The 24,708-nt window shown below is 37.5% G+C and overlaps 1 protein-coding gene across 1 annotated transcript; it reads left to right on the forward strand.

The window, feature by feature from the left end:
* Positions 1–9,930: 9,930 nt before the first annotated feature.
* Positions 9,931–19,733, forward strand: LOC116900679 (cystatin-related protein 2-like). Its single transcript, XM_032902383.1, has 4 exons — positions 9,931–10,164; positions 12,781–12,870; positions 13,639–13,752; positions 19,650–19,733. Exons 1-4 carry the CDS (start codon positions 9,931–9,933, stop codon positions 19,731–19,733), a joined length of 522 nt encoding a protein of 173 aa, XP_032758274.1.
* The last annotated feature ends 4,975 nt before the right edge of the window (positions 19,734–24,708 follow it).

Raw genomic sequence — 24,708 nt, forward strand, 5'->3', positions numbered from 1 at the left:
ATGCTGAGGAATCTTTTCAGTATAATCCCAAGAGTGAATTTCTTCATCTTTATGTAGGTCTGTTTCCAATTTTCTGAGGAATCTCCAAATTGATTTCCATACTGGTTGTACCAGTTTAAAATCCCACCAGCACTGTAGGTGTCTTCCCCTTTCTCCACATCCTTGCCAAAATGTGTTGTCATCTGAGGTTTTGACCTAAGTCCTTCTGACAGGTGTAAGGTGGACTCTCTGGGTCATTTTGATTTGCAATACTCGGGTCATCAAATAACCCTTTTTAAAATTGGGTAGAAAACGAAACAAAGAATTCTCCACTCAGGAATATGGAATGGCCAAGAAGCATCTGAAGAAATGTTCAATATCCTTATTCATCAGGGAATTGAGAATCAAAACAACTCTGAGGGATGGAGCAGAGAGTAGAATGTAAATTAAATAAGTAAAAAATATAATTAAATTAAGAAAAAAGAAATTTTCACACACATATGGTCATGTGATTTTTGACAAAGGAGCCAAAACCATCCAAGGGAAAAAAGATAGCATTCTCAGCAAATGCTGCTGGTTCAACTGGAGGTCAGCATGTAGAAGAATGCAGATCAATCCATGCTTATCATCCTGTACAATGCTTAAGTACAAGTGGATCAAGGACCACCACATCAAACCAGATCAATTCAAACTAATATAAGAAAAACTAGGGAAGAATCTCGAACACATGGGCACTGCAGAAAATTTCCTGAACAAAACACCAATGGCTTATACTCTAAGATCAAGAATCGACAAATGGGATTTCATAAAACTGCATAGCTTCTGTAAGACAAAGGATACTGTTGTTAGGATAAAATGGAAATCAACAGATTTGGAAAAGATCTTTTCCAATCCTACAACTGATAGAGGGCTTATATTCAAAATACACAAAAAAAAAAAAACTCATGAAGTTAGACTGCAGAGAGACAAACCTATTAAAAAATGGGATTAAGAGCTAAACAAATAATTCACAGCTGAGGAATACAGAATGGCTGAGAAGCAACTAAAGAAATGTTCAACATCTTTAGTCATAAGGGAAATGCAAACCAAAACAACCCTTAGATCCAACTCACACCAATCAGAATTACTAAGATCAAAAACTCCGGAGACAGCAGATGCTGGCAAAGATATAGGCAAAGAGGAACACTCCTCCATTGTTGGTGGGATTGCAGACTGGTACAACCATTCTGGAAATCACTCTGGAGGTTCCTCAGAAAATTGGGCATTGAACTGCCTGAGGATCCAGCTGTACCATTCTTGGGCATATACCCAAAAGATGCCCCAACATAAAACAAAGATATATGCTCCACTATGTTCATAGCAGCCTTATTTATAATAACCAGAAGCTGGAAAGAACCCAGATGCCCTTCAAAAGAGGAATGGATACAGAAAATGTGGTACATGTACACAATGCAATACTACTCAGCTATCAAAACCAATGAATTTATGAAATTCATAAGCAAATAAATGGAACTGGAAAATATCATCCTGAGTGAGGAAACCCAATCACAGAAAAACACACATCATATGCACTCATTGATAAGTGGATGTTAGCCCAAATGCTCTAATTACCCTAGATGCACAGAACACATGAAACTCAAGAAGGATGACCAAAATGCGAATGCTTCACTCCTTTTAAAGGGGAACAAGAATACCCTTTGCAGGGAATAGGAGGCAAAGTTTAGAACAGAAGCAGGAGGAACGGCCATTCAGAGCCTGCCCCACATGTGGCCCATACAAATACAACCACCAAACTAGATAAGATGGATGAGGCAAAGAAGAACAGGCTGACAGGGAATGGGATGTAGATCCCTCCTGAGAGACACAACCAGAATACGGCAAATACATAGGTAAAGGCCAGCAGCTAACCACTGAACTGAGAAGGACCCCTGTTGAAAGATTCAGAGAAAGGACTGAAAGAGCTTGAAGGGGCTTGAGACCCCATATGAACAACAGTGCCAACCAACCAGAGCTTCCAGGGATTAAGCCACCACCCAAAGACTATACATGGACTGACCCTGGGCTCCAACCTCATAGGCAGCAATAAATAGCCTAGTAAGAGCACAAGTGGAAGGAAAGCACTTGGTCCTGCCAAGTCTGAACCCCCATTGAACGTGATTTTTTGGGGGAGTTTGGTAATGGGGAGGTGAGGAGGGAACACGCATGTAGAAGGGAGGGGGAAGGTTGGGGAATGTTGACCGGAAACTTGGAAAATGAATAACAATTGAAGTGTAAATGAGAAATACACAATTTAATAAAGATGGAGGGAAAAAAAAGAAAGAAGAAACTGCAAAGTTTATATTGGGAGTATAATAAACCTGTTCTGAGGAGAATACTGCACCTAATCAAGACTTTAACAGGGAATGTGTTTGCTTTTTGGAAATAAAGGAACTGAATTTGTAATGTCATTTTGGAGGTTCTCATGTCAAACAACAGGGAAATACATCTGTGAGTCAAAACTGAAGTGTATGCAGTGGATGTTACAGCTTAGGTTCAAGGGATCAATATTCCATGCAGACATGGCAGTAGAACTAAGAAATATTGTGCATGTTAGACTGATATTAGAGTTACATAGGTGGCAGTTTAATGATGTGCTTATCTATGGTTTTAATTAGTATGAGAGGAAAGGAGTACTGGGTTCCCTGGAAGAAAGCGTCCAGAATTCATTATGTGAACCTGTGCATGTGAAACATAATTAACTCTGACGTCTTAGCTGGAAGAAAAGAATGGCTGTAAACATAAAACAAGTAAAGGTACTGAAAATAATAATATATGGGTGTTTATTCTTATCAGAATCTGTATGGTAACCACATAATGGAAATGGGAGGAGAAAGAATGAATGAGGGTGAAGATAGGAAATCATCTGCCAATTATGTCTTTCAGGCAGTACTTAAGATTTCTAAACCTTTTAAAGATGACTAACATTTGTCTCAGTTTTAGGATATGCAGACCTTAGACATTTTTCATTTTATTTTTCTTAGATATTTTATATATTTACATTTCATATACCCCCTTCACCTCTGTTTCATACCTCCTTCCCTCCCCCTGCTTTTACGAGGAAGCACCTGCTCCCACATGCCCACTCCAACCTTAATGCCCTGGCATTAACCTGCATGGGGAAACAAGCCTTCACAGGAATGAGGGCTTTTCCTCCTATTGATGCTGGACAATGCCATTCTCTGCTACACATGTGGCTGGAGTCATGGTTCCCTCCATGTATACTCATTGGTTTGTGGTTCAGTCCCTGGGAACTCTGGCAGGGTCTGGTTGCTTGATATTTTTGTTCTTCCTATGGTATGGCAAACTCCTTCAGCGCCTTCAGTTTGTTCTCTAACTCCTCCATTTGGGTCCCTTTGTTATGTCCAATGGTTAGCTGCAACAAAACTCATCACTATCAGTAGGGCTTAGGCAGAGCCTCGCAGGAGAAACATGTATCTGGCTCCTGTCATCAAGCACTTCTTGGCATCAACAATATGACTGCATTTGGTGGCAGCATATGGGATGGATTCCCAGGTAGCACAGTCTCTGGACCAACTTTTCATCAGTCCGTGCTTCATGCTTTGTCCCTATGAGAACTAATGCTCATATTACATACCAATATTAAATTATTCTCAACATCAATATAAAACCTGCAGTACTACACTAGATCTGTGATTTGGAATATTCCAGATCTATGGGTAAATATTATTTACATATATATTTATTAATTTAAATTTTAAATGATATCCTCCTTCTCAATTACTCCTCCAGTCACAAGCCTTCTCAACACCCCTCACCCTCCTCCCTTTGCCTCTGTGAGACTGCTCCTTCACCCATTCTTCCAGTCCTGTCTCACCCCTCTAGCATGCCTCTATGCTGGGGCATCAGGCCTCCCTCTCCTCCCATTGATGTCAGATAAGGCCATCCTCTGCTACATATCTATTTGGAGTCCTGGCTCCCTCCATGTATACCCTTTGGTTGGTGGTTTAGACCATAGGAGATCTGGGTGGTCATATTGTTGATATTGTTCCTCTTATGAGGTTGCAATGCCTTTCAGTTCCTTCCATCATTCCACTACTTCTTCCAATGGGTACCTGGGCTCAGTCCAATATATTCTTGTAAATATCTGTGTCTGTATTGATCAGGTGCTGGTAGGATCTCTTGCAAAAGCAATATCAGTCTCCTAACAACAAGTGATTATTGTTATCAGCAATAATGTGGGATTTTGTTGTCTGCAGATGGGATGGATCTCTATTTGTGGCGGTCTCTGGATAGCCTTTCCTTCAGTCTCTGTTCCATTTCTTGTCCTTGTCTTTCTTTTGGAAAGGAATATTTCTGGGTTTAAATTTTTCAGATGTGTGGGGTCCACATTCCTCAACTGGGGACCATGCTTATATACTAGAAGTAGTTTCTACAAGTTGTATCTCCCATTTGTTAGTATTTCACTTAAAGTCATTGCCATTGGTTCCTAGAAACCTCTCACTTGCCTGGAGCCTGGGATTTTCTAGTGGCTCCCCTAATTACCCATCCCCCACTGCTACCTGTTTTTCTCTTTAATCTCCTGATCCTCTGTACTTCTCTCAGGTCCCTTACAAAACCTGTTCTTGACCCTTTTTTTCTCTTTCTCCTCCCTTCCCCTAACTCCTTTGATTTTTTTTTGTTCCATGTTCTATGTAGAATTAAAGACTCTATAGTTTGTTCTGCCTTCTTCTTATGCTTCATATGGTTTGTGGACTGGATCAAGGGTATTCTGAGCTCTTATAGTATAAGCAACTCATCAGTGAATACATACCTTGTGGGTTTTTTCTGTGTGAGGGACTTCAGGATGATATTTTATATTTTCATCCATTTCCCTGAGAATTTCATGAAGTCATTGTTTTAATGGCTGAGTAGTACTCCATTGTATAAATGTACCAAAACTTCTGTATCCATTCTCCTTTTAGGGGACATCTGGGTTTTTTCTAGGTTCTGGATAATATAAATAAGGCTGCTTTAAACATAGTGGAGCATGTGTCCCTATTATACTTGGAGCATCATTTGGGTATATGCTCAGTAGTGGTACAGCTTCAGGTAGAACTATTTTGATTTTCTGAGGAAACACCAAAATGATTTCCAAAGTGGTTTTAAAAGATTGTGGTCTGACCCTGTGCTCCAACTGCATAGGTAGCAATGAATAGCCTAGTAAGGGCACCAGTGTAAGGGGGGCCCTTAGTCCTGCCAAGACTGAACCCCTAGTGAATAGAATTGTTTGGGGGAGGGCAGTAATGTGGGGGAGGGGAACACCCATATAGAAGGGGAGGGGAAGGGGTTAGGGGGATGTTGACCTGGACACCTGGAAAGGGAATAACAATTGAAATGTAAATAAGAAATACTCAATTAAATAAAGATGGAGAAAAAAAAGATTGCAGTCCTACTAGGAAAGAATGAGTGTCCCTCTTTCTCCAAATCCTTGCCAGCATGGGCTATTGTCTGACTTTTTGATCATAGTCATTCTGATTGGTTTGAAGTAGATCTCAGTTTTGATTTACATAACACTGATGAATAAGGATGTTGAACATTTCTTTAGGAGATTCTCAGCCATTTTAGATTCTTCAGTTGAGAACTCTTTATCTCTGTATACCACTTTAATAGGGTTATTTGGTTCTGTATAATTTAACTTCTCAAGCACTTTCTATAATTTAGATATTAGCCCGCTATCAGATGTAGGATTAGTAAAGATCTTTTTCCAATGTGTGAGATGTCATTTTATTCCATTGACAGTGTCCTTTGCTTGAAGAAGCTTTTCAACTTTATGAGGTCCCATTTGTCAATTACTGCTCTTAGACCACAAGCCATTAACATTCAGTTCAGGAAATGTTCCCCTGTGCCCAGATATTGACGTTCATCCCCAGTTTCTCTTCTATGAGATTCAGTGTATTTGGTTTCATGTGGATGTACTTGATCCTTTGTACAGGGAGAGAAGAATGGATCATTTTGAATTCTTCTACTTGCCTAAGAGCAATTAAACCAGAACCATTTGTTGCAAATGCTGTTTTTTTTTTCCCCAATTGGGTGGTTTTTGCTTCTTTGTCAAATATCAAGAGATGTCAGTTTTATGAGTGGGAAAACAACCAGGAAAGGGGATAACCTTTGAAATGTAAATAAAAATATCCAATAAAACATTCTTTTCCATTGATCCACCAGTCTGTCTCTCTACCAATACCAAGATGTCTTTTATTGCTATTGCTCTGTAATAGAACTGGAAGTCAAGGATGGTGATTCCCCTATAGGTTCTTTTATTGTGGAGAATTGTTTTCACTCTCCTGGGTTTTTTGTTACTATAGTAGGATTTGAGAATTGTTCTTTCTATCCCTGTGAAGAATTCAGTTTGGATTTTGATGGGGATTGCAATAAATCTGTAGATTGTTTTTGGTAAGATGGCCATGTGTACTGTGTTAATCCTGCCAATCTGTGGGCAGAGGAGATTTTTCCATCTTCTGAGATATTATTCAATTCATTCTTCCGAGACTTGAAGTTCTTGTCATACAGATCTTTCATTTGCTTTGATAGAGTCACACCAAGAAATTTTATATTATTTGGGACTATTGTGAAGGGTGTCATTTCCCTAATTATTTCTCAGTCTGTTTATCCTTTGACGAGAGGAAAGCTACTGGTTTCTTTGAGTTAATGTTATATCCAGGCATCTTGCTAAAGTTCTTTATTAGTTGTAGGAATTCTCTCCTGGATTTACTTTGGCTATTTCATAAATAATATCCTATCATCTGAAAATAGTGATATTTTGACTTCTTCCTTTACAATTTTTATCCCTTTGAAGTGCTCTTCTTACTAATTGCTCTGGCTAGAACTTGGAGTACTATATTTATTGAATAGATGAAAAGACTGGGTATCATTGTTTTGCCCCTAATTTGAGATTGTGTCAAATTTCTCTCCATTAAGTTTGATGTTGCCTATTGGTTTCCTTGATATTGATTTTCTTAAGTTTACCTATGAACTTTGAATTGCTAATCTCTCAAATATTTTTAACACGAAGGGGTATTTTTCAAAGGCTTTAACAGCATCTAACAAGATGATCATATGTTTATTTTTTCCCTTCAGTTTCTTTATGTAGTGGATTAAGTTGATTGACTTCCATATATTAAACCATCCCTGTATCGCTAGGATGAAGCTTAAATATTTTATCATGGAGAATGATCATTTTGATATATTCCTAAATTCAGTTTGTGAGGAATTTATTGAGTATATTTGCATCAATATTCATGAGTAAAATTGTTCTGTAGTGTCCTTTATTTGTGGGTCTTTGTGATTTAGGTAACCGTGTAAGTTTAGCTTTATAAACAATATTGGGTAGTGTTCCTTCTGTTTCTCATTGATGGAATAGTTTGACAGGTATTTGTATTAGGTCTTCTTTAAAGGCCTGAAAGAAATCAGCACAAATACCATATGGTTCTGTGCTTTTTCGGTTGGGAGACTTTTAATGACTGCTTCTATTTCTTTAGGAGTTATGGGGCTGTTTAGGTGGTATATCTGATCCTAATTTAACTTGGATACCTAATATTGGTCTAGAAAATCATCCATTTCACCTAGCATGGAGTATATGCTTTTGCAGTAGGATCTGATTTTTTTTTTAATTTCTTCAGTTCTGATTTATGTCTTTAGTTACAGTTCTGATTTTGTTAATTTGTATATTGTCTCTATGTCCTCTACTTAGTTTGACTAAGGGCTTATCTTGTTGATTTTCTTCAAGAACCAGCTCCTGGTTTTGTTGATTCTTTGTATAGTTATAATTGTTTCTACTTGGTTGATTCCAGCCACGAGTTTGATTACCAGCCATCTACTCCTCTTGGATGTATTTGATCTTTTTTCTTCTAAAGATTTCAGATCTATGTCTTCTGGGGTGTGTGGATTAGAATCCATTGATGTTGAAAGATATTAAGGACCAAAGATTGTTGATTTTTGTTACTTTTGTTGTTAGAAGTACAATTATGTTTTTGTAGTTATTTTTGTTCCTTGTTAGAAGTCTAATTTCTTGCATGTTCTTCAGGGTAGTTCCCCTCCTTGTATTGGACTTTTAATTCTGTTATTTTCTGTATGGCTGTATTAACAAAGGAAAGATATTGTTTAAATTTGGATTTGTCATGGAAAATCTTGTTTCTCTATCTGTGATGATTGAAAATTTTGCTGGGTATACTGGCCTGAGTCTGCGTTTGTCTTCTCTTAGGGTCTGTATGACATCTGTCTAAGTTCTTCTGGTTTTTAGAATCTCTGTTTAGAAGTTGGCTGTAATTCTGTAAGGTCTGCTTTTATATGTTACTTGATCTTTTTTCCTTACCACTTTCAATAGTCTTTCTTTGTTCTGTTCATTTGGTGTTTTTGTCCTGAGTATGTCAGATTTCCTGTGATTCATGCTGCCTATGAGATCCTATTATTCCGGAGCATTTGAGTTACCGGGAGTCAAGCTTCCTCTAAGTTTTATAAGAATGGATGAGGAGCCAAATCCCTGGGAACACTCCAGGCATAGCTGCAAACCAGAAGGGATGCATGCCTCTGTTTAGGCAATGTTCCTGTGTTCTCCGTGTCCCAGAGGGACCAAGTTAGACCCAGTATTGGTACAGATGTTGTGGTGTCACCTGTGACCTTGGTATGTTACAGTACCTGGGGGTCAAGCTTACTCTGGATGCTGTTGTAGTAGGTAGGGAGAAGGAGACCTAGGTTTAATCTGGGCACAAGTGCAAATTGGAAGGAGGGGTAAATATTAATTACTAATTGCTTCAGGTAATATTTCTAGGGGCTTCGTGATACCCTCAGATGATCTTCCCTAAGGGCCTTAACTGTGGCTGGTATACTCATATTAAGGTGTTTTATTCACCATATTCTCTAAAGTCTTAAGTTAATAGTATAAAACTAATGATAAGATTCTTAAGTTTAATTTAAGTAAATTAACCTTTAACTCTCAGATTCTAAACAGGCAAACTATTGTAAAGAATTCGTGAATTAAGGAGAACTTAAGTTAAATGAATAAATGAAAATAAAATTTCATTTTTACCAGTATGCAAAGCACAACCATTTGAAATTAATCAAAGACATTCCCAGGTGGAGAGCTGATTCTGGTATTATACATTAATATTTAAATATTGTGGACACTAATCCAAACATTATAATATGAAAATAGTTCTATGTTTTAAAATCTCAAGTGCCAAGTTTTAAATAGAAATTACATGTTTCAAGCAGTGTGTCCTTGGGACTCCCTGATACAATATACCCCAGGATCTATCATTAGATCCCAGATCTTTGCCCTAGAAATATCCTTTAGGACCTTGTGACCTTTGTAATCTAAATTCATAGGGATCTTTTAGGAGTCCTGTAAAACAAACACTGTAAGCTTTCTACAATAATGGCTACCACAGTAGTTTTAGCAAAGAAAATACTTCTCCAGAAATTTGAGGATGAAATCCCTACAGCACATGACAGAAGAGCCAAGGGAGGAACACCAGATATTAAACAAGGGCTCAAGAGTACCCATGAACTATGGTGAAACAGGTAACTCAAAAATGCCATTTAGAATGTTCCAAGGAAAATAAAAATTTAATTTCTACTTTGATATCCCGGTCCAATAAATGTTTTACCACTCGGGATAACAAAAAAATCAATATTGGAAAGCAGAGGAGGAGAGCCAGGTCTAGTGATGGGAAGGTCTAAGCTGAGAAGTCACACAAGTGGCAGAAATCCTAAATGGGTATACATGAGGTAACAAGTGTACTAGAGGGATTGTAGTTGGCAAGAATCAGGATAGTGAGGTAAACAAAAAGAGGATTCCATTTGGAAGGTGTGGCTAAATAGGAGGTTCAGCATTTAAGATAAAAGAAGTGTACTTACTTCCCAGGCATCTTGAAACCTCTTCTATTCTGAAGCTCCCCTTTCATATCTGAGACGAAAATGTGCAAAACCCTATGTGGAACACTGCTCCTACTGACCATCTTTGTACTGTTTCTGAACTTGAGTTATGCAACTGCAAAAAGTACTATGGGAGGTAGGGAAGAATTTAAAGGAAACTTCATGGAAAAAAACAAACTAAATGATGTATATGATGTCTTCAAATTTCTGTACAAGTACAGTGATGACACATATCTCAGTAACATAAAAAATCAGTCATTCACCATGCACATATGGGTAAGTACTTCTCCCAGGGTGACAGACAGTGTTGATATGTCCATGTGTAGCACTATCCTTTTATTTTTTTAGTCTATTACTACAGTCTTTTGTGTAACCATGCTTGCTTATCTCCAATATACAATATTCATTTTCTGAAACAGACGGCTCACGGAAGGTCTTATACTACAGACAGAATGATGCATTCTTAGTACTGAAATGTGTCCTCAGAATTGCATTATTCTACCTGATTTCAAAGAACTCCTAAGAGATAGTATCCACACACATACCAAAAATCCTGCAAAACAAAAAATGCTAGCATACAGTGGGAGCTCTAAATCTTATTCTGTTTAAATTTGCTGATAGTAAATAGGAAACAATATTTTTCTATTTCACAGTTAACATAAGGTGTCCTCTAATTTGGCTAAATGACATTAAACACCAGATGGAAATGTCCACTCTTTAATGAAGGACCAAACAATAGGACAAACAGAGACACAAACATTTATTATTGAAGAAGGAATTTTTCATACTCTTTCAAGTATTTCAGTTGTGTGTGTGTGTGTGTGTGTGTGTGTGTGTGTGTGTGTCTGTGTACATGTGTATTGTTTGGAGCCAGTATGTCAGTGTTTCTATGGAAGTCGTAGATGCCTTTGGTTAATTAAATATCTTTTTACATTGATGGGAGTACAGGAACAAACTTGGTATTTCAGCTTTATTAATTGCATCTTTCCTTACTGCAATCTCTAGACAGCCTAATTCTAAGTATTATTATGGGAAATGAAGTTTCCCTCATACTACTCATTATGAGTTCACAGCATCCTTGTTGATCCTGCCTCCCTTCTGTCCAGTGTTACATGTGGCCATGTTTGCTTCATCCTCCTCACTCTCAAGGTAGTGCAAGGGGCTTCCGGTATGTGGGTTTATGTCAATATGTTTTTCTGTATCTCATTATAATAACTATTTGTGTACTTCAGCAAACTATGGAATTTTCTATATAGTAAATATTTCTTTCTGGAAAATGAAGAGTCATTGTAGTTGCTCTGATAATATCTTACTTATTTCCTTCTTGTATATGACCACTGACATCGACACCCAGGACAGACTATGGTTCCCACATTCTCTGTTCAGCTGTGCTTTACGTACAGAACCTGAGGTAGTTTTCTAATATAGATATTGAGTAAGATTCTATTCCACAGTGGAAAATGGCCATTTATTCTAGGCTAGATGCAGATGCTATTAACCCCAATAAAATTGATTGACAATGGCAAGACACAAAAAAATGATACCACTCAGTGATGCTGTAGACTTCTTAGATGTTAAATGTGCAAGGTGAGAACCTACAGAAAAAGAATTGAAGGGTATATTTCAAAAGGTGCATGTGTGCCCTTTATAAAAATTCACCATGCACAATGAGCCAAATTTCAAATTGTATGGAGACTTCTAAAGGACAGGTAAAGTCATCTGAGCAATTCCCAGCATGGAATTTGTAGGGTTGTATTTTCAAATTAACCTGGAGATTATACATCCTTTTTCCTAGTGACCTTGGAATGATCCTGGAGCAGCACTTAGGAACTAGAGTCCTAATTTTGAAAAAAAAAATACATTAGGACCTATGACCGATGCAACTAGTAACCAACTGTGAAGGATGACCACCTTGTACGCTATATCATTCAGCAATGTAGAGTCAACCCCTGCAACATACTACACTTAGCCAATTTGTTAGTCAAGGCACAAATACTAGACTTTCCAAAACCTGAGTAAATGTTAAAATTATAAAATTACAAAAAAGGAAAATGTGCAATCCAAACACATAACAAAGATGCCTATTGTTCAGTGTATACCTGAGTTGAAATGTAGACACAGGATAAGCATCATTCCATGGAAGATTGTCCTTACTCATGGTTTCAAAGGACAAATTCTACTATTTCACCATGGTGTCTTCCAGGAAATGTATCTGAGATTCCCTCTGCAATGAATATGTAAGTGCCAATTTGTTAACTGCACAACTAAATGACTAAAATGCCGTGAGATATGTTAGTATCAATGATCAAATTTAGAATTGAGACACTCAAAGGTTCTATTTATGTGTGATGAAATTTCCCCTTGTGTGTAGCATTCCAAATTCCACTGAAGGAACTATAGTTAGAAACCAAATGAAAGGGATGTTCTGTGTTAAATGTAGGTAGTAATGGTGATCATTAGGTGATCAAACCACCCTGAAACCTTGTTAGAGGTGCAAAGGGTGACTACCTTTTATCCTGAAATTAATAGGATCATTCAATTCATGCTGCATTCTAAAGCCTTCCCTCTTCTCAGAGCAGATCATGTATTGGGAATGGTTCTTACCTGTCCTTTTGGTTTCTATTCCAGGCTGGTTCTACCTTACTAACAATATTGAAATATGTTAGTCCCAGACTTCCAACGTTGGTGTCCTGTTTCTTCTATTTCTTAGAGTAAAGATGTACAGAAAACGGTCCTGAAAATCATTCTGTTCGAAGTAGTTTGTGTGTGTGTTCAGATGGCCATCATATTGACATGGATCCAAAATAAAAGTGTTAGCTACAAAAGTAAATGAAAGCATACATGTAAATAAAAATACAGAACTGCAAAACAATTGTTCTACTTTCATCATAGGAAGTTGGAGAAATTGAAATGGTTAAAACCACATGTAAAAAGACTGAGTCTGACTTCCACCAATGTCATTTAGATGTCTATGCCATAAAGGTGTGTATTTGGTAATGCCTTGTCTTCTGACAAGTTGGGCAGGGTGGCAGAGGTACTATGCTCATGCATTGGTATAGATATATGGATATTTTGAGAAAGTGTGAGTATTGGAGAGAAATGTGTAGAAATGTAGTTATTTATGAAGGGATAGAGCTGGGGATAAATATACATGAACTTGTGGGTTAGAGTAAGGGTATGTGCACAAATCATAAACTTGAATTTTGAAGTGTTTTCCATTGAACTCTTCATACTGAGCAGAAAACCTTCTGTAAATTGGTGTTCCTCTCTGGATTAGAGGACCCTTTTCAAGGACACTTCCTTTGGAGATGATAATTAATTAACCTGAGCTTCAGCAGCTTTCCATGTGGCCATGAAAGAAAAGAGCCCCAAACAGGACAAAGGTATCCAGTGCTGCCCCTTAAATTTTTCCATATGTATATAGTTGTTTCTGGCAACACTATAACTCACAGATATAATCCTTTCATTCCTAATTCCACTGAATGGATTTTATTCTTCTCTTTTGTCCTGTTTCCTTCTTCTTATCAGCACAAGACAACTCATAAAAGATGCTCATTAAGTCAAACAACCAGTAAGGTGGGAAACAATTTCTATGAAGATGAGTTTTATTTTTTGTGTGAGGAATAATCCATGCAGCTAAAGAATGCTGAAATAAATGATAAAAATTAATTATTTCAATTGCAAAGAGCTACTACAAAGAGAAACTTACCAATGAGAAATGATACAATTAATCATGTTCCTTTTCTAAAGCAGACTCCTGGAGAAACAATGTACTATATATGGTTGCCTGGAAGAATCAGATGCAGGAAGTTTCTGTCTAATATGGGCAAATGTCCCTTCCAAGAACAAACAGAAGAACTGAAGGTATGAACACTAAGTGACCCCTCTTGCTGAAAAAGAACCTGTGAAAAATAGGACCAATGTATAATATCTGAGAAGGGTTTTGTGCTAGTATTTTATGCTTGCGGCAAGGTATTATAAATGAAGTGCACAGGAAAAGATCATGTGCAAACTTTTATAGAGAGAAAGTGGAGATGATCAATAAGTAAAATAGATACACTTGTTGAGTGCATCAATTCCTCTAAAGTACACTGTGCACAGATGAGGAGGAAAAGTCCATAACAATTATTATCCTCCATTTGCTGGGAACTTTACTACCAAGGGTATGATTGAATTTTTGCTCATTGACAGAATAAAGTGTTGTGGAGATGGTTGTTTGTCAGAGGAGAGTCTCTTATTCCCAACCTCACCATCATTTACAGGGTTTACTTTTAAAGGTCCCACACAGTCATTCAGGTACTGAGGTGTGGTGGTTATAAGCAGACCAAAGGTTCATGACCTCTGGCCATTAACTATCTCTTACTGTTCTGGTTCCAGAAGCTAATGGTTTCTGACTTTTGATTGCTGATGTTAGGAGAGTATTGGGAAAAGAAACTTAGTTACTTGGCTGCTTTTACCTGGGGATCTCTTGATAGACAGATAAGAGCCTAGGAATTCATTAATCTTTTGTGAATCATAGAAAATGGAAAAGTGTAAAATTAAAGTCAATGATATACCACACACACACACACACACACACTCACACACACACACACATACACACACACACACACACACACACAAACACACACTCACACACACAAACAAATTTGGCTGATGCCAAACATTCAACTTCAAAAGGGCACATGTATACATACAGGAATACATGTTAATAATAAAAATTATTAAGCATACATATGTATGTACATACATACACACAGACAGACATATATACATATATACTATATAAAAATAAATATAAACATTTTGTGAATAGAGAATCTCCCAGTACAACTAAATGTTACACTTTATTTTTCTCTCAGTATTTTTTAGCTTTTTAGAATATACCTCACAGATGAAATTTCAAAAAAAGGAGTTATGGAAGGTTGTAGATAGTCAGTTCACAGTAGTGTTTCACTCTATAAACTCATTATAAGTTTAAAACAACAGTTTCACATGTCCTTGCTAAATTCCAGTGCACACTGTTAGCATCATCCCTGGATACTACCTAGAATTAATGTCTTTCCTTGATCTAAGGTATGTCTCAAATTTCTTTCTCATCTTACTTGAATTTTTAAAGCTCATTTCATTCATTATAATTTATTCATTATTCTATGAGTAGGTGCATGCACTGTTCTTGATTTTAACTGTATTACATCTTTCTGGGAAAATAAAACCATCTCCTTAAATGTCTATCTAATATTATTGAATCGAATCAAGAATTCTATAGTCATTAACTCATCTAAACAGCACTATTATTTTTTTTAATCTTTATTAACTTGAGTATTTCTTATTTACATTTCGGTTGTCATTCCCCTTCCAGGTTTCTGGGCCAACATCCCCCTAACCCTTCCCCCTCCCCTTATATATGGGCTCCCCTTACCCATCCTCCCCCATTACCGCACTCCCCACAACAATCACATTCACTGGTGGTTCAGTCTTGGCAGAAACAAGGGCTTCTCCTTCCACTGGTGCTCTTACTAGGCTATTCATTGCTACCTATGAGGTTGGAGCCCAGGGTCAGTCCTGTCTTTGGGTAGTGGCTTAGTCCCTGGAAGCTCTGGTTGGTAGGCATTGTTGTTCATATGAGGTCCCCAGCCCCTTCAAGCTCTTCCAGTCTTTTTTCTGATTCCTTCAAGGAAGTCCCATTCTCAGTTCAGTGGTTTGCTGCTAGCATTTGCCTATGTATTTGCTGTATTCTGGCTGTGTCTCTCAGGAGAGATTGAGAGAGTGTGGTTCCTGTCAGCCTGCACTTCTTTGCTTCATCCATCTTATCTAGTTCCCTGACTGTATATGTATGGGCCAAATGTGGGGCAGGCTCTGAATGGGTGATCCTTCTGCCTCTGTTCTAAACTTTGCCTCTCTATTTTCTCCCAAGGGTATTCATGTTCCCTTTTAAAGAAGGAGTGAAGCTTTCGCATTTTGGTCATCGTTCTTGAGTTTCATGTGTTCTGTGCATATAGGGTAATTCAAGCATTTGGGCTAATAGCCACTTATCAATGAGTGTATGCCATGTGTTTTTTTTTCTGTGATTAGGTTACCTCACTCAGGATGATATTTTCCAGCTCCATCCATTTGCCTATAAATTTCATAAAGTCGTTGTTTCTGATAGCTGAGTAATATTCCATTGTGTAGATGTAATACATTTTCTGTATCCATTCCTCTGTTGAAGGGCATCTGGGTTCTTTCCAGATTCTGGCTATTATAAATAAGGCTGCTATGAACATAGTGGAGCACCTATCTTTGTTATATGGTGGGGCCACTTTTGGGTATATTCCTAAGAGTGGTATAGCTAGGTCCTCAGGTAGTTCAATGTCCAATTTTCTGAGGAACCTCCAGAATGATTTCCAGAATGGCTGTACCAGTCTGCAATCCCACCAACAATGGAGGAGTGTTCCACTTTCTACACATCCTCACCAGCATTAGCTGTCACCTGAGTTTTGGATCGTAGACATTCTCATTGGTTTGAGGTGAAATCTCAGGGTTGTTTTGATTTGCATTTCCCTGATGACTAAAGATGTTGAACATTTCTTTAGGTGTTTCTCAGCCATTCAGGATTCCTCAGCTGTGAATTCTTTGTTTAGCTCTGAACCCCATTTCTTAATAGGGTTATGTGTCTCCCTGTGGTCTAACTTCTTGAGTTCTTTATATATTTTGGAAATTAGCTCTCTATCAGTTGTAGGATTGGTAAAGATCTTTTCCCAATCTGTAGGTTGCCGTTTGTCCTAACTACAGTGTCCGTTGCCTTACAGAATCTTTGCAATTTTATGAGAACCTATTTGTCGATTCTTGAACTTAGATCATAAGCCACTGGGGTTTTCTTCAGGAAATTTTCTCCAGTGCCCATGAGTTTGAGATGCTTCCCCACTTTTTCTTCTATTAGTTTGAGTGTATCTGGTTTGATGTGGAGGTCCTTGATTCACTTGGTCTTAAGCTTTGTGATAAGCATGGATTGATATGAATTCTTCTACATGCTGACCTCCAATTAAACCAGGACAATTTGATGAAAATGCTATCTTTCTTCCATTGGATGGATTTGGCTCCTTTGTCAAAAGTCAAGTGACCATAGGTGTGTGGTTTCATTTCTGGGTCTTCAATTCTATTCCATTGGACTATCTGTCTGTCTCTGTACCAATACCATGCAGTTTTTGTCACTATCACTCTGTAATACTGCTTGAGTTCAGGGAGAGTGATTTCCCCCAGAAGTCCTTTTATTGTTGAGGTTAGTTTTAGCTATCCTGGGTTTTTTGTTATTCCAGATGAATTTGGAAATTGTTCTGTCTGACTCTCTGAAGAATTGGATTGGTATTTTGATGGGGATGGCATTGAATCTGTAGATTGCTTTTGGTAAAATGTCCATTCTTACCATGTTAATCCTGCCAATCAAGGAGCATGAGAGATCTTTCCATATTCTGAGGTCTTCTTCAATTTCTTTCTGCAGAGACTTGAATTTCTTATCATATACATCTTTTAATTGCTTGGTTAAAGTCACACCTAGGTACTTTATACTATTTGGGACAATTATGAAGGGTGTCATTTCCCTCATTTCTTTCTCAGCTTGTTTCTCTTTTGTTTAAAGGATGGTTACCCATTTATTTGAGTTAATTTTATACCTAGCCACTTTGCTGAAGGTGTTTATCAGGTTTAGTAGTTCTCTGGTGGAACTTTAGGGATCACTTAAATATACTATCATATCATCTGCAAATAGTGACATTTTCACTTCTTCTTTTCCAATCATTATCCCCTTGATCTCCTTTTGTTGTCTGATTGCTCTGGCTAGAAATTCAAGAAGTATATTGAATAAGTAGGGAGACAGTGGGCAGCCTTTTCTAGTCCCTGATTTTAGTGTGTTTCAAGTTTCTCTCCATTTAGTTTAATGTTAGCTACTGGTTTGCTCTATATGGTTTTACTATGTTCAGATATGTGCCTTGAATTCCTATTCTTTCCAGGACTTTTATCATGAAGGAGTTTTGAATTTTGTCAAATGCTTTCTCAGCATCTAATGAGATGATCATGTGATTTTGTTCTTTCAGTTTGTTTATATAATGGATCACGTTGATGATTTTCCATATATTAAAACATCCCTGCAACCTGGAATGAAGCCGATTGATCATGGTGGATGATTGTTTTGATGTGCTCTTGGATTCAGTTTGCCAGAATTTTATTGTGTATTTTTGCGTCGATATTCATGAGGGGAATAGGTCTGAAGTTCTCTTTCTTTGTTAGGTCTTTGTGTGTTTTACAGATAAGAGTAATTGTTGCTTCACAGAAGGAATTTAGTAGCGCTCCATCTGTTTCAATTTTGAGGAATAGTTTGGACAGTATTGGTATGAGGTCTTCTATGAAGGTCTGATACAATTTTGAACTAAACCTGTCTGGATCTGGGCTCTTTTTGGTTGGGAGACCACTAATGACTGCTACTATTTCTTTAGGAGTTATGGGGTTGTTGAAATGGTTTGTCTGTTCCTGATTTAACTTCAGTACCTGCTATCTGTCTAGGAAATTGTCCATTTCCTGCAGATTTTCAAGTCTTGTTGAATATAGGCTTTTGTAGTAGTATCTGATGATTTTTTTTGAATTTCCTCTTTTTCTGTAGTTATGTCTCCCTTTTCATTTCTGATTTTGTTAATTTGACAGATTCTCTGTGTCCACTCCTTAGTCTGGCTAAGGGTTTATCTATCTTGTTGACGTTCTCAAAGAACCAACTTTTGGTTCTGTTGGTTCTTTCTATGGTCCTTTTTGTTTCTACTTGGTTGATTTCAGCTCTGAGTTTGTTTATTTCCTGCCTTCTACTACTCCTGGGTGTATTTGGTTAGTTTTTTCTAGAGCTTTTAGGTGTGCTGTCAAGCTGCTGATATATGCTCTCTCCTGTTTCTTTCTGCAGGCAGTCAGATCTATGAGTTTTCCTCTTAGCACAGTTTTCATTGTATCCCATAAGTTAGGGAATGTTGTACCTTCATTTTCATTAAATTCTAAGAAGTCTTGAATTTCTTTCAAACAGCACTACTACATATTGGTATGAAGAATTTGTGCTCAATATTGTGAGATGATGCCCAGAAGTTATTAAGCAGTAATAGTGGTAGGAAAGCAATATCAGAAGTGAGAAGCTATTTTGGGATTGATCCATGCCTTTCAGAGCACACCAATCACAGATATGCAAAATGGTGGGCCATCTCCAGAAAACCTACTTGCTTGCCATCACCTTTCCTACATGGTTGGTCCCGTGCATCTAAAAGATCTGCCATATGTTCATGACTTTAATCCCTCTTGTTGAAATCTTGTTTCTACTGCCAGATGCTGTCTTACACATTGGATTTCTCTGATATTACATACTGTGGGTGACAGTGTTTATCTTCTCAAATATTTGTATCACATCTTATTTTCAAATCAATATTCCCTTCTTTGATTTTTTCCATGTGCCATGCTTAATGACTTGTCAATTCTAGAACTAGATGGGCCCTGATCTTGGGGACTCATGTTGTGTAACAGGATTCAGGATCTCATGAGTTCTTGATTGTTCACATAAAATCTTGTGAACTATAGATAATTGCGGCAATGACCATAGTCCACTGAAGAGTTATGCTGAATATCCAGGGACCCAAGGACACTGGAATGACCAGTGTGTCATTTACATGGTTACCATTTCCACTTCACTTATCAGGATTATTATACTCTTTTTAATTTTAATATCCCTAACAATCTATATTTCTTTCCATTTTTAGAGAGAAATATGCTACTTTCAACTGTATCCTGATTATTATGAGCAAAATATGAATGCAGTAAGATTCAATTGTTATACTGAATGAGACTCTGAGCCTGACTGGACTATTACCCACCACATGCAGACGTTGATTCTAGTTCTGAAACTCTAATATGGAATCACCCTTCAGTCAGGTTGTCAGGAGTCACAGAGATATGCAGTCCAGTTATGTACACGTGAACAATTGTCTTCCTTTTACATTTCACACACTTCTTTTAAATGAACCATTGTAAGCCTGCCATGAAAAACCTATGCTTTGCTCAATAAAGGTACTGCCAATTCTCTTGAGTTTTTGTCTGAGAACAACTGCAATGTGGTCGATGGAAACAAATGCAAAGAACCCTGAGGCTCTTATCAACAAGTCTGTGTCAAGTATGTTCTATTCTCTGTGATGATATCCAAGTTTCATAGGCACTTGCAGTTCCTCCTGTATAAATGATGATTCTGACTTTCTACATAAGAAGATTGAAATATAGTGGATAATCTTCCATCTCAAGGAAGATATGCCCTGTAGTTATAACAGCAAAGTTACAGTAACATCTAACTGAATCATGTGGACGACTAACATTCAAAAGTCACAGCCAGGCCTTTGTTACTATCCTTCTATCTATAGCTCAAGAAATCACACTGAATCACTCAGAGGGTTGACTTTGTATCAGATCTGTTGTTTTAAACCTTTAAAGAAAAAGAATCATCTCTCTTCTGGATAGGAGAATATAAAACTAATGTTCTCTGAGAGAAAATATCAACAGGGGAATGCACAGAACTAATGTGCTAGATAGCACATCCCATATAGTGCATATGACACATGTGTTATATATAAATATGCATGCTGATTCTATTTTTAAATTTTAAGAATTATACATTATCTGAGGATTATGAAGGGAAAACGTGTATTCTCTGCCCCTGTCGATTTCTAAAATTAAATCATATAATTCAATGTGTTGGAACTATATAAACATTTCTGTATAGCTGCATCTGCACCCAGAGATGAGGCTGTCCACAATCTTTGGATCCAAAACCTGCTGGCAGAGAGCTGGTCTGCCAGAAGGGCCTATCCACCTAAGCTCACAGGTAGGACCCCACTTTCGCTCCACTGACTATCCAAATAGAGAGCTGCCTAGAGCACAGGGTGGGCAGGAACCGCAGGTCTGCCTAAGACTCTACACCCCTGTCTCCATCAGCTTCCAGAAGTATGCAAGTTACTGGACCCACATGGAAGATTGTTACAGGACACATCCTGTCTCCATCTGAGCCCAGAGATAAGGCTGTCTGACAGCCCATATGACTCAAAACCTGCCCACAGAGAGCAGGTCTCCTGGGAGTTTGCACACGCCTAGGATCACGGGCTCATAGGCTTACAGGCCCACATAAGGTAAAAGATCCAGTCAGAAACAGCAAGGCCAGCAACATCAGAGATTACCAGATGGTGAGAGGCAAGCACAAGAACCTAAGCAACAGGAACCTACACTGCTTGGCATCATCAGAATCCAGTTCTCCTACCACAGCAGCTATGGAATATTCCAACACAGTGGAAAGCAAGATTTGGATTAGAAATCACATCTCATAATGATGACAGATGTGCTTAAGAAGGACATAAATAACTCCCCTAAAGAAATACAGGAGAAACTTCTTTATATCATTAATAACCCGAGAAATAGGAGATTATTTTGATTATTTCAGCAAAGAAGAGTCTCAAAAGACATACACACTATGGATAGCAACATTCCCTTGCTTGGGTCTTGGAGAGTAAAAAAGAAGAAAGTAAGTTGAGCATTAATTATTACTTCGTGTTTTATGACTGTGAATGTAATCGCATCTTCTGCCTTGACATTCTTCTGTTATTTTTTTCCTGGGGTCTGTGTACTTGGACTGAGAGGCAAAATAAACCATTACTCTCTACAAAGAAAGGAAAAGAAAAAGTAAAAAAAAAAAGAAAGACAGGAGAACACATGTAAACAAGTAGAAGCCCTTAAAGAAACACAAAAATACCTTAAAGAAATACAAGAAAACTCAACCATTAGACTTAATAAGAAAAGTCCAATCAAGGACTCAGAGAAAATACTGAAGGAGATGAAGGTGTTTGTAACCCCATAGGAAGAACAAAATATCAGCCAACCAGATGCCACCGGAGTTCCTAGGGACAAAAATACCACCAAATGAGTACACATAGAGGGACCCATGGCTCCAGCAAAATATGTTGAAGCACATGGCATTGTCCAGAATCAATAGGAGGAAAAGCCCTTGGTCTTCTGAAGGGTCACTTCCACAATGTAGGGTAAAGCCAGCGTGCTGATGTGGGAATAGGTGGGTGAGAGTGGGAGCACCCTTGTGGAAGCAGGGAGAAGAGGGGATATGGAATAGAAGGAAAAGAGGATAATATTTATAAAACCTTTATGTAGTTGCATAAAATATCTGAGAAAAATAAAATCAGAAAACATTTGCATATATACTTATTTACTAATATGAATACTTCATGTGTCTTACTTAATTGTATTCACTGTAATAGATGAGCCAGTCTCTTTCTTAACACACAGCTCATGTCTTATTGAGTCAAGCTAGTCAATGATTTAACAGAGTCCCTGGGTCTACTAGGGTTGGAGATAGTACTGTTACATTGTATTTACATGGATGCTTGGGATCTTAAATAAGGCCCTGATACTTATATTGCAGTCACTTAACCATTGAAAAGTTTCATCAAGCCTAAATCACGTTTGATGCAGTTGTATGGAGAATTCTCTCCACTAGGGAACAGTTTGTCGTCTGCTGGAAAACACTTGTGAAAATTAATAATGGAGGACACTCAAAGTTGAAGTATATGTCTCAGTTTTATTTTAAAAGATAAGAATGAACCTGACCCCATGAACTTATTTTTGTTTTCTCAAAGTGTTTCAATGTGGTATGAGAAGCCATTTTACAATATTAGAACTTGAAAACAGAAGATGATGTATGCAAATTTACCGTCTACCACTCTGAATTGTTAATTCCTGTCTGGAAACCAAATCATCCATGCTCATGATTGTGAATTTTCATGTTCCTGATTGCTTTGAGTGTTTAGGACAACATTACGTATCCCTTCTATTATTACCAATTGAATATCTAATATAGACACTAGTGACATACAGGTAGATACAGATTTAGGGGTAGGAAAATGCTGCTGTTGCTTCCTTCTTCCACTCTAGTTATTACTTGATCAGAATTGATTAATCAATTCTGATGATATTATCAGAATGATAGTACCTTCAAGAAAGTACTCAGATGAAAAAATAAAAGGTTTTCCATGGCACTGAAGCAATTCTCAGTCACATATCATGCTCTAATGGTCCTTCCAGTTCTCGTTCATTTTATAACACTTCAACATTGATGATCTCCTCTGAGTCTTTCATCTCTCCTAAGCATCCACATAAGATATTTATAACTTTCTAAATTCCTCTCATATACATAAATGTCATGTATTTTCATGACACCCAGATGATGCTACATGGTTTCTGAAGAACTGAATATTTATCTTTGTGTGGTTCTACATGTTATTGGAGATATAAATAGGTATGAGCATTATATCAGAAAAGTCAAGGAAAATGAGATAAGAATAGAAACCAAATATCCTGGTTGGGGATGTAACTCAGTGGTAGAGTGCTTGCCTAGCAAGCGCAAGGCCCTGGGTTCGGTCCCCAGCTCTGAAAAAAAGAAAAAAAAAAGATGAAGAGAAATGGAAACCAAATATACTGAAACTTACTTTGGCTAATAGCCCAATATACTGAGAGATGTGTTGATAGCCTGCAAAGGTTAAGAAACCAGGAAGTGACTCACTGTGATTCCTTTAGTTATGGGATCTTTAAAGCTGGTAAACTCAACATCAAGAATACAATTAGAACCATCTCCTACTAGCAAGAATATAAACCATGCTTATAGTAAATTTACCCAGAATTCCTTGTAATCTATGCCTGTTAATAATTACTAGAGGTTTTTGACCTTTTTAAACTATTCTGTATGATTTTATTTTTTTAATGTATGAAATGTTCTTTATAAAGAATTTTGTACTATTATTTTAAATATATGTATTTGTATATACATATATATGTTTTCACATATCTATGTTTTGTTTGTGTATTATATATATGAAGAGAGGGAGAAATATTTTACATAAATTTTTAAAGTTCATGGAAAATTTATTAGAATTTTAAAAAATTATGAATATACGAATGTAAGAAGCTTCCGAGGCTAGTACCTTATTGCACAGAAGGGAATTTAGAGAGCCTATGAGTTAACCCAAAAATGTTAGAGAAATATGAGAAGTACAGGGATCATATGAAGAATCAAGAAAAGTTGGGCTTTGGAAAATAATTCCATTAAGCACTCAAGGTTATAAGCCACATGGCTGAGTCCAGGTCAGCTCATGTCTTGCTTAATATTTTGAGCTCAGATATGCATTACATGATTAAAATACTGTGACCTAATAAGACTAACAGGCACAGCTAAAGACCAGTAAACAGGAAAGACTACACACCTGAAAGCAGAACACTCTGTTCCCATAACTGGCTGAAAGAAAACAGGAAAACAGGTCTCCAGCACTCCTGACACACAGGCCTATAGGACAGTCTAGCCACTGTCAGAAATAGGAGAGACAACCTGATGGCGAGAGGCAAGCACAGGAATGCAAGCTACAGAAACCAAGACTACGGGGCATCATTGGAGCCTAATTTCCCCACCAAAGCAAACACAGAATATCCAAACACACCAGTAAAGCAAGATCTAAATTTGAAATCACATTTGTTCATGATGATGGAGGACTTCAAAAAAGACATAAAGAACTCCCTTAAAGAAACACAGGAAAACATAAATAAACAAGTAGAAGCTTATAAAGAGGAATCACAAAAATCCCTGAAAGAATTCCAGGAAAACACAATCAAACAGGTGAAGGAATTAAAAATGGAAATAGAAGAAATAAAGAAAGCACAAAGGGAGAAAAACCTGGATATATAAAACCAAAGCAAGAGACAAGGTACCGTAGATATGACCGT

This window comes from Rattus rattus, chromosome 5 (assembly GCF_011064425.1).
Source record: "Rattus rattus isolate New Zealand chromosome 5, Rrattus_CSIRO_v1, whole genome shotgun sequence".
NCBI classification, from domain to species: domain Eukaryota; kingdom Metazoa; phylum Chordata; class Mammalia; order Rodentia; family Muridae; genus Rattus; species Rattus rattus.

Bases quoted from the DNA above. Each gene is read 5' to 3' on its own strand.
- LOC116900679 (XM_032902383.1), top strand. From the start codon at position 9,931: ATGTGCAAAACCCTATGTGGAACACTGCTCCTACTGACCATCTTTGTA. The intron at 10,165-12,780 runs GTAAGTACTTCT...CTTTCATCATAG, and splicing joins CATTCACCATGCACATATGG to GAAGTTGGAGAAATTGAAAT. The intron at 12,871-13,638 runs GTGTGTATTTGG...CCTTTTCTAAAG, and splicing joins TAGATGTCTATGCCATAAAG to CAGACTCCTGGAGAAACAAT.